This window comes from Amborella trichopoda, chromosome 9 (assembly GCF_054954075.1).
Source record: "Amborella trichopoda isolate Santa Cruz 75 chromosome 9, AtrichopodaSantaCruz75HAP2 v2.0, whole genome shotgun sequence".
Classification (NCBI taxonomy): domain Eukaryota; kingdom Viridiplantae; phylum Streptophyta; class Magnoliopsida; order Amborellales; family Amborellaceae; genus Amborella; species Amborella trichopoda.
In genome coordinates this window covers 18,045,522-18,054,531 of record NC_142344.1, presented here as the reverse complement: position 1 = coordinate 18,054,531, position 9,010 = coordinate 18,045,522, and the positions used below count along the sequence as shown (strand labels likewise).

General features: G+C 36.9%; 1 protein-coding gene across 5 annotated transcripts; it reads left to right on the top strand.

Moving 5' to 3' along the window:
- The first annotated feature begins 5,530 nt into the window (after window positions 1–5,530).
- LOC18424562 (transcription factor bHLH94) lies at window positions 5,531–7,754 on the top strand. Of its 5 annotated transcripts, none has more exons than XM_020676562.2 (4): window positions 5,531–5,911; window positions 6,272–6,898; window positions 6,997–7,422; window positions 7,538–7,754. In XM_020676562.2, the coding sequence occupies exons 1-4, from the start codon at window positions 5,888–5,890 to the stop codon at window positions 7,619–7,621; spliced, it is 1,161 nt and encodes a 386-aa protein (XP_020532221.1). In that variant the 5' UTR covers window positions 5,531–5,887; the 3' UTR covers window positions 7,622–7,754. The 5 variants fall into 5 exon arrangements, with proteins under 5 accessions (XP_020532221.1, XP_006829211.1, XP_020532223.1 ...); XM_006829148.4 differs by having other exon boundaries at window positions 6,263–6,898; XM_020676564.2 differs by having other exon boundaries at window positions 5,825–6,059; window positions 6,263–6,898.
- The last annotated feature ends 1,256 nt before the right edge of the window (window positions 7,755–9,010 follow it).

The window sequence follows — 9,010 nt, the reverse complement described above, 5'->3', positions numbered from 1 at the left end:
TCTTACTAATTAGGTATACTTATCCATAACGTGAATAATCGTTTATAAATATTATGAAATATTCCGTACCTCTATGTGTTTTCATATTTAATGGGCCACATATATCAGAGTGAACAATACTAAGTAGTTCACTAGACATTTTCCCTTTAAGAAAAATCTTAGTTAATTTACCAGAAATACATGGCTTGCATGTTTTGAACATAATTTCTTCTAAATTGGGGAGCAAGTCTCTTTTAACCATTTGATTCATTTTGTCTTTATTTATATGTCCTAATCTTAAGTGTCATAAATATGGATCATCCAAACACATAAAAGCATCAAAAGAAGCATCAATATAACCAGAAAATTATGAACTTTTATTAATATTCAGTCGGTACAAATTGTTAACTTTAGTACCGTACACCAAAGCTTTAGAATGCTTCCCAATGGTAACCCGACCAGACCTGAACCTTATTTCATAACCCTTGTCGTCTAGCCTAGGGATAGAAATCAAATGGCGCCTCATATTGGGCACATACAATATATCAGTCAATAACGTATATGTTCTTCCTGGTAAACATAGCTTGAAAGTACCAACACTTAGTACATCGCAGTAGGTGTTATTTCCCATATAAATCCGCTGGTTATCGGCTGCAATCTCTTCCAATTCTATGAATTTGTCCTTGGTCCTCGAGACATGTTGGGTAGAGGCTAAGTCAACTCACCAATTTCTTAGGTCATGGTCGGCAACTATTGATTCTAGGACTACGCAAATCAAGTCATTTATCTTCTTTTGATTATTTCGAGCATGGTTGTTATTCTGGTTACTTCTTTTTTTTTCCAGCTTAGAACAATTAAATTTGATGTGCCCAATTTCCTTACAATAAAAACATGCCTTCTCAACCTTATTCTTTTCATTTTTAAAATTTATCCCCTTTCTCTTATATCTATTATTTTTCTGATAATTGAAAGGTTTATTAGGGATCTGAGAAGATGTACTGTGGACAAAGTGGAGCTCATTTGACTTCTTCCTCGTTCTTCTCTCAGCTTCAATACTAAGATACATGAGAAGATTTAACATGATTATCCCTTGTGCAGAATGGTTCAATGCAATTACAACATACTTCCAAGATAGAGGAAGACTGTTAAGGACAATGGACACTTGCATGCGATCGGGTACTGGATTTTCGACTGCAGCAAGGTCCTTTGCGAGCACTTTCATTTTATTGTCATGCTCAGTCACTAAGTCCGATTCTTTTATTCTACAAGAATTGTATTTTTCTATAAACAATTGTAAATGGGTCTTAGAAGTTGTCTCATACTTTTCAGATAGGGTGCTCATCATACTTTTAGTTGTGGTATGATCCACAAAGACTCTAATTAAATCATCTTCCATAAACATAGTAGTCCTAGCTACTTTGTCATCTTCTAACCATTTTTCAAGTCACCTTCTGGCTTGACCATTGGCATTAGACTCTAAAACTGGTGGTTTTGTTTCTAGGACATAATCTACCCTATCTTGGAAAATGATATATCCAATTTTTCTTTTCCACATAGAAAATTGGTTCAATTGAGTTTTTCAAGTTTTGACAGTTATGACATGACGAGCCTAGATGCCATTTTAAATTTTTAGATAATACGTAAAAGTTCAAAATTTAATTATGTTTAAGAAAGGGTTGTCTACTAGCTAAATCAATAGGTTTGCCGACTCTCAGTGAGCTGCAGCCTCAAAGAAAAATTTTCTCGAATAGTTTATGTTCGCACTGCTGTGATATAACAAAAAATCAATAAAGTAAGGCAACAACTACTTTATATCAAATCTTGCATAAAAATAAATTTCATAAATATGTGAATATGTATTAGCACAAGAGAGAGAGCCTGCAATGATATTTGATATTTTCAATAAAATATATGGCATAACATAATTGCAAAAAATGAATTCCCAAAATCAAGATCATGAAAATTTCTTTAAAAAGAAAAAAAGGATAAAGCATAGAATAATTATTTGCAATGCAATGATAATTATTATACAAATAAAATATGTAGAAAATCCCTAAATTATAATCCACAAAAAAAAAATCCATGCAATTGATATAACAACCTTTACTTGAATAGTTATTGTGTGCATAACAATTTTCAATAATCCAATAAAAATATGCACTAATTTTCGGCAATAAAATATGGAAGAAAGAAAGTGGCTAGCCAACTGATTTTCAGCAATTATGTGTCTCTTTGTCTCTCTATCTAAAATTACAGCAACAATTATGTGTCTCTCACTAAAAATATCAAGAGTTTTGACTCTCTAAAATTCCAGCAATAGCTTTATCTTTCTCTCTAAAATAAAAGACGAAAGATCACTTGATATTAAGAAAATATAGTAGGCCAAAACAGCAGTCAACAGTAGTTCAATCTTATTAAGAAAAGCAATATTCTAAGTGCAATATGGCAAATAAAGAATATCTTAGAGAGGGGAAAAAAAAAATATTGCAATTAGGGTAGGAAAAAGAAAAATTATAAACCTTTTTCTTCAATAAAAAGGTCTTTTATTTGCTAAGGAGGGAGAGAGCAACTGAGGGGGGGAGAGAGCAACTGTTTTGGAACTTAAGTATCAAGGTTACATAGAAAAGCACTAATATTCTGCAAGAGATAACTTTATTGTGCTTTCTAAGAAGTAGATAAGCACTAAGTTTTGCAATGGGTAAAAGATATGGCACGACTAATAGTTTCCAAGATAAATATACTGACAATATACAGGGTTAGAAGATATACTTCTCACAAAGTTTTACAAGAGATCAATCTATGCGGGAGATGGACGGTAGCCGATGATGGTTTAACAAAAAGAAAACACGAAAACCATATTTCAGTGAATTTCTATGAAATTAATAAGATTCCTATGAAATTTTCAATGAATAAAGTTGCACTGCGAACAAATAGTCTCGCTAAGTCGTCAACAGTGACTTCTATTGAAAGAGTTCGCCTCAAAAAAAAAAAAAATATTGGTTACGCAGTAGCACGCTAAAAAAAATCTAGCATTAAAAAAAATTGTTACCTTGACGATGAGCAAGAAATAAAGGCGTAGAGAGAAAAAAAAAAAGTGATTTGTTTCTCTATGTCTTTGTGTAATTAGGTTGCAAAGTTAGATTAAAAAAAACTATGATAATCGATGAACACGAATAAAACATGAAAATAATATAAAAAAAGCAAAAATCAAATAAAAATAAATAAATAAATAATGGAACTTGGACCTATAGGTTATATGAGCCCACCACGCTTCCACAACCCTCTCTGATACCAATGTTGGAATATGTTAGAAGATATGGATCTTTAAATTCCCAGGATTAGGGCCAGTGTCGTGAGACTGAGGATCGTAGAGATTAGGCTTTTACCAAAACTATGAGAACGCTGTAAATTTATGTGTACCTCTACATGGCGATGAAAATCCTTCTTAAAGACAGATGAGTTCTCCAACTTTCGGTTTCTTCCTAAAATTTCTGAAAAAACGTGGCCTTGTAATCCTAAAAAGTTCATAATTACTTTTTAGATATTAGATAACTGACACTTTCCCTCTCTAAACAGCCTCATTATTTTAATAATAAACATTAAATTATAAGATAGAAACAAAATACACGTTTAAAAACCCCATGCCATACACGTACCAACACTTTGAAGCAGAATCTTGACATTGCCGATTGTGGTGGTATCATAAAAAAATGATACAGGTGGTTCCATTGTGGCTTTTGTACCCCTTTGAGCAACAATTATAACAATACTGTTGAATTCCAGGCACTAGATAAGGTGATTTCTCTTGCACGGGAGCTGCATTGTGTACCTCTTATCATTGACTTCTTGATTCCCCAAGTCAGTATTGCAAGACTCCATAGAATAGTGCATATGCCTTGGTAACTGCAGAAGCAAGTTAGCATTTTTGCTTACACACTTTTAGAGAGGCTAACATGGCTGCCGACTCCTCAGCTGAAAATTATAAATGAAGCAATGGTGCAGTGTTCTTGCCCCTTAGATCTTGTAATGCATTTTCTTTCATCAGATTTTGTAATTAAGTAAGAATGATAAACCCTTATTCATTTTTTAATGAGTTAGGTGAGAAGAGAAGTCTAAACCTCAAATAAACACAAGTGGTGCTACACCACAACCCAATCCATTCTCAATTTGCAACATTTTGTTTGAAGACTTTCTTTGGTTACCCAACCCAATGGAAAAACAGAAGCACAGTATTATCGGAAAGTCCCCACCTCGTGAATATATATATATATATATATGTATGTTTGGCAAGTCTTACGAAGCAATATCTCATCCCATGTAAGGGCCATTCAATCAATACAGGGGCATCTGATTGAAAAGCTAAGGGCCATTCATTCAATACAGGGGCATCTGATTGAAAAGCATGTAACCAAGAGACTGAAACAGTGGCGGAGGAAGAAACCCACAGAAGAAAGCACATTTTTTGGGACTTTGCACGGGTCCACACCCAACCTTTCCTAGCAAAGCAACCACACTATGCAACCTGCATTTTTCTTGGTAAAAGCCTATTTTAGCTCACTACAAAGTACTCCCCCAAAATAATACATGACCTTATTGTAGAGAGAGAGAGAGAAAGCATAACAAGTAAGTCCTCATTGTTGGAAAGGGCCCAATACTCACGTTGCTTTCGCATTAGCCCTTTCGGATAGTCTATCCCTAAAGATTTCTTTCAACTTCCGGATCCTCTCCTCTCCTCTCCTCTCCTCGTTTTTGTTTTTCTCCCTCTCAAGAGGTTAGAGAGAGAAAGATGAGTAAAGATTGTATTTTTGTTTTTTTTTTTGTTTTTTCAACGCTTGGTGTTCTTGGGAGTCTGAGCATTCAAAGCTCGTAAAAGTAAAAGAATCACCGAGACGGCGGGCCTCGGGAAGAAGCTTCTGTGGCAAAAGAAAAAGCCCGACCTTCGAGAATACGATCTTTGAGGGGAAGAGAGAGAGAGAGAGAGAGAGAGAGAAAGAGAGAGGAGTGGCATCAAAGTTGAAGCCCTAAAAAGCTCTAATCATACAGACATGACGACCACAAAGCCAAGAAAACACATCATCGAAATCCCCACTATCTCTCTCTCTCTCTCCTCTGAGCATTTTTGTCCCCCTCCAACTTTCTCTCTCCTCAAACCACCAGAAGAAAGTCGTCTCTGTCCTGTCTTTCTCTCTCTAACACGTACAATAAATAAAGCAACGAAGTCTTCCGTCCTCTCTCTCTCTACCTCTAGATTTATCAGTGGCACAATTGATTGATCTGCAGGCAATCCTGGCTCAACATCATCAGCAGGGGCAGAGGGTGACACAACTGTGGCAGAGGCCCAAGACTTTCTCTCTCTAACTCTCTTTCTCTCTCTGCTGTACATTTGGAGGGAGTCCCCACAACTGTCTGTCCTCGCTCCTGGACAAATCTGCAAGCCCCAATAATGCTTGGGTGCTTGTAAACCAGACAAGCCCTCCTTTTTAGTGTGAGAAAACACTTTTAGTAGCCTTTCCATTTCAATTTTAATTCCCACCCCCTCCTTCCTCACCTTGCTCCACTCGTTCCCCTCTCTCTCTCTTGAAACCACAAGCACCCTCTCCCCCTTCCTCTCCCTCTCTCTCTCTTCCTGCCTTACTAGACCACCACACTCTCTCTCCTCTTCCCCCCTCTATCTCACTAGACTTAATTCCATTTCCTTCTCTTTCTTCAAATTTTGCTCCAAGGATCATTTAATTTATGTTTCCTGTTTGCCGTTAGGCAAGGAGAGAGAAACTGAGAAGTAGAGAGAGAAAGGAGGAGCATGGTCGCCACCATTTATTGCCGAGGAAGCTTGGCCAATGCAAATGGTTGGTAGAGGGGATTAAAGGAACCCCACTTCCATTACTGCAACAAGAAGACTATTGAGATAATGCAAGGACCCATCGATCCCTGTGTGAGTTTCTCTCTCTAAATGATTTTGCTCCTTACAAAAATCTGAATCTCCATTTTAAGGAAACGTGCATTTACTATGTCCTGCCCTCACATTCAATGCCTTATGCAATACCCTGTCTTCAACATTCTTGTCTGCAAATCTCTACATGGTAGCACTCTATACTCTCTCTCATCCTTCCTAAGAATGCCTGGTTTTACTAGGACGTAAACATTACTCCAACAACGTCCAAACGAGCAATGCGTGCTGTAGAGGAAATGCATTTCCTGGTTTTGTTCATTTGTTTTATGCCATGCCATTACTATTTTCTAGAGAAAGAGATGCTGCAGTTTCTTATTGTGCTTCTCATTTTAGTGTTTGCAGGCCTTTGTGGAGCACCAGACCCTAGAGTGCTTAGACCAGGGGAATGGCGTGGACTTGGGTGCACCGGCCTGGGCACCCACTTTGGGTGCAGAAGGTCTCAGATTAGGGGACAATTGGTTCACTTCCTTCTGTAGCTTGAGCCCACAAAAGAGCGCAATGCCAAATCTGTCATTTCTCAACATCTTAGAACCAGCTAGAGCCTCTGGCTTATGCCCATATTTCATGGATTCATCACATATTCAAGCTTTAGAGCTTGAGAGCTGCATAACCCATGTCTCTGAAACTTATTCTCCTGAAAAACCAGGAGCAAAGGATATTAGGAAGTTAGAAGAGGCAGCAAGCTCAGTTAACAGAGAACCCAACTCACCGGAAAATGGAAGAGACCATAACTCTGGTTCTTCTTCTGGGTGGGTACGCGAGCTTAGGGCACAACCAGAGGCGAAACATTTGAGTACCGGTGCTGTTAGAGAGAGGAAGAAGAGGAAGAGGTCTAAGGCGTGTAAGAATAGCCGGGAAGTGGAGAGCCAGAGAATGACACACATTGCAGTAGAGAGAAACAGGAGGAAGCAGATGAACGAGCATCTCAATGCTCTGCGCTCTCTCATGCCTGCCTCTTTCATTCAAAGGGTAAGAATTCGACCCCCATTTCACCTCTCTCTCTGCAATCTCCCATCCTGATTACACTCTGAAAACCCTAATGGTTTCCTATTTGTCTTTGAACTCAGGGTGACCAAGCCTCAATCATAGGAGGTGCAATAGATTTTGTCAAAGAGCTTGAGCAACTCTTGCAATCACTTCAAGCTAAGAAGCAAACCAGGCAATCAGAAGAGGGTTACAGCCCAACAAGCTCCACTGTCCCCTTCAATGGCTTCTTCTCTTCTCCTCAATACACAACCTACAGCAATTTCAAGTATATGGTCGACGGCTTAATGGACCAGAGGGGCAATGAATTCAAAGCTGAGAACAAATCAGCGGTTGCAGACATTGAAGTAACACTAATCCAAACCCATGCCAACCTCAAAATCCTTTCGCCAAGGCGACCGGGCCAATTATTGAAGACCATTGCTGCACTCGAAAACTTAGAACTCACCATCTTGCACCTCAACATTACCACCATTCAGCACTCTGTGCTGTATTCTTTTAATCTTAAGGTACGTATTAAACTCAAAAAACCCAATTCGATTTTGTGCTAGAAAACCAGTCCCATGAATTCAGAAATCAGAAGAAAGATTAGCATTAATTCTCTTCATTTTATGATTGTTGCAGATCGAAGAGGGCTGTAAGCTTGGATCGGCTGATGAGATCGCTGCTGCTGTGCATCAAATCTTTAGCTTCATTAATGAAAACTGAGTCATTTCTGTTAAATCATCAAATGAAAGGCGAATATATGGCCTCTCTCTCATGATTTGGAGATTAACTCACTACAATGTAAAGCAAGAATCGGGTTTAGTTTATATGATTTAGTGATTATTTGTTTTTCAAAGGGGCGTTTTGAAATTGAACTCAAACACTGGGGTTGGGCCGGCATCATTATTGGCAATGATGCGTGACCTCTGACTTTTCATCCTTAACTCAAAGTCCATTATCCATTGGTTCTGTTCATTTTCTATATAATAATATTATATTTGTCTCAAAAAAAAAAATTTAATATATTTATAGGGTGTCGTTTGTATAGAGCCCAGGCTCTAAACAATCAAATTAGAAACTACATTCAAATAGTATGGAGAAATGTGGTTTTAATATTCTATATCTTTGTACTAGTCTTAAAATATATTTTTATAGTTATTTATAAAATATAAATTTTCAAAAATTATATAGATCGACAAATATAAAAACTTAAAAATTTTGAAAATTGACGGTTCAAAAACGTGTTACAAAATACACTTGAAATCCATGTTTTTCTTATGCCCATCCATCTTAATGTCTAAATGATCGATTTGAAGATATTTGAGCATCAAAACAACTTTCTGATGAAAGTTTTGAGATAAGCTCAAATTTGATTGTTTAGAGAGTAGGCTCCATATAAACTTTTCCCATATTTTATGTATGTGACACACCACCTTTTTAATTTCCAACAACCCTCGCAGGCTCCAAATCCTTATATACAGAAACGCTACCGCGGGAGCACGGTGTACTGGCTTAGCTCTAGGCTTAACTCTGCCGGCCTCCACACTTCTATAATATTTGGTTTGGGAAAATATTCAAGATCTGTTCGTGTAGTATTTATTTTGGTTCTTTATTAAACTGGCCCAATATCCGTACTTATTCACCCAAAAATTTATAGCACGAAATAATATATGAGGTTTAATTTTAGTAAGATGTGAGGTTTAATTTTAGTAAAAGGTTTTAAAAGAGCAGGGGATGACATAGAGGCTAGAATTAATAAAAAAATGATATGATGGATTTTGATTTTTTTGATAGTAGAGCTCTTGATAGAGAAGAATGGAGAAATATGATTCATGTAGCCGACCCCAAAAAATGAGGTTAAGGTTTGGATGATGATGATGGTGGTCTAGCAAAATATTCAAAAATTATGAAAAGTTAATCTACTCGCGAGATACAAGGGTCAAGTTTGTATAAGGGGTTTGTACTTCTAAATTTTGTTTAGAGATATAGTTCCAGTGTTTGAAGCTGTATAGTAGTTTAAAATTTCTTCCCATCCTTATTAATGAAATTTAAAATTTTAAAAATAATTTGGATAAACCATATTTATAAATATTGAAAAATCTTGAAAATTGA

What these genes read in the sequence shown, in the direction of transcription:
- LOC18424562 (XM_088848226.1), top strand. Translation starts at nt 6,148, where the DNA reads ATGCGTGCTGTAGAGGAAATGCATTTCCTG. An exon ending in CTGCCTCTTTCATTCAAAGG is followed by an intron (nt 6,899 to 6,996) that starts GTAAGAATTCGA and finishes CTTTGAACTCAG; the next exon opens with GGTGACCAAGCCTCAATCAT. An exon ending in TGTATTCTTTTAATCTTAAG is followed by an intron (nt 7,423 to 7,537) that starts GTACGTATTAAA and finishes TGATTGTTGCAG; the next exon opens with ATCGAAGAGGGCTGTAAGCT.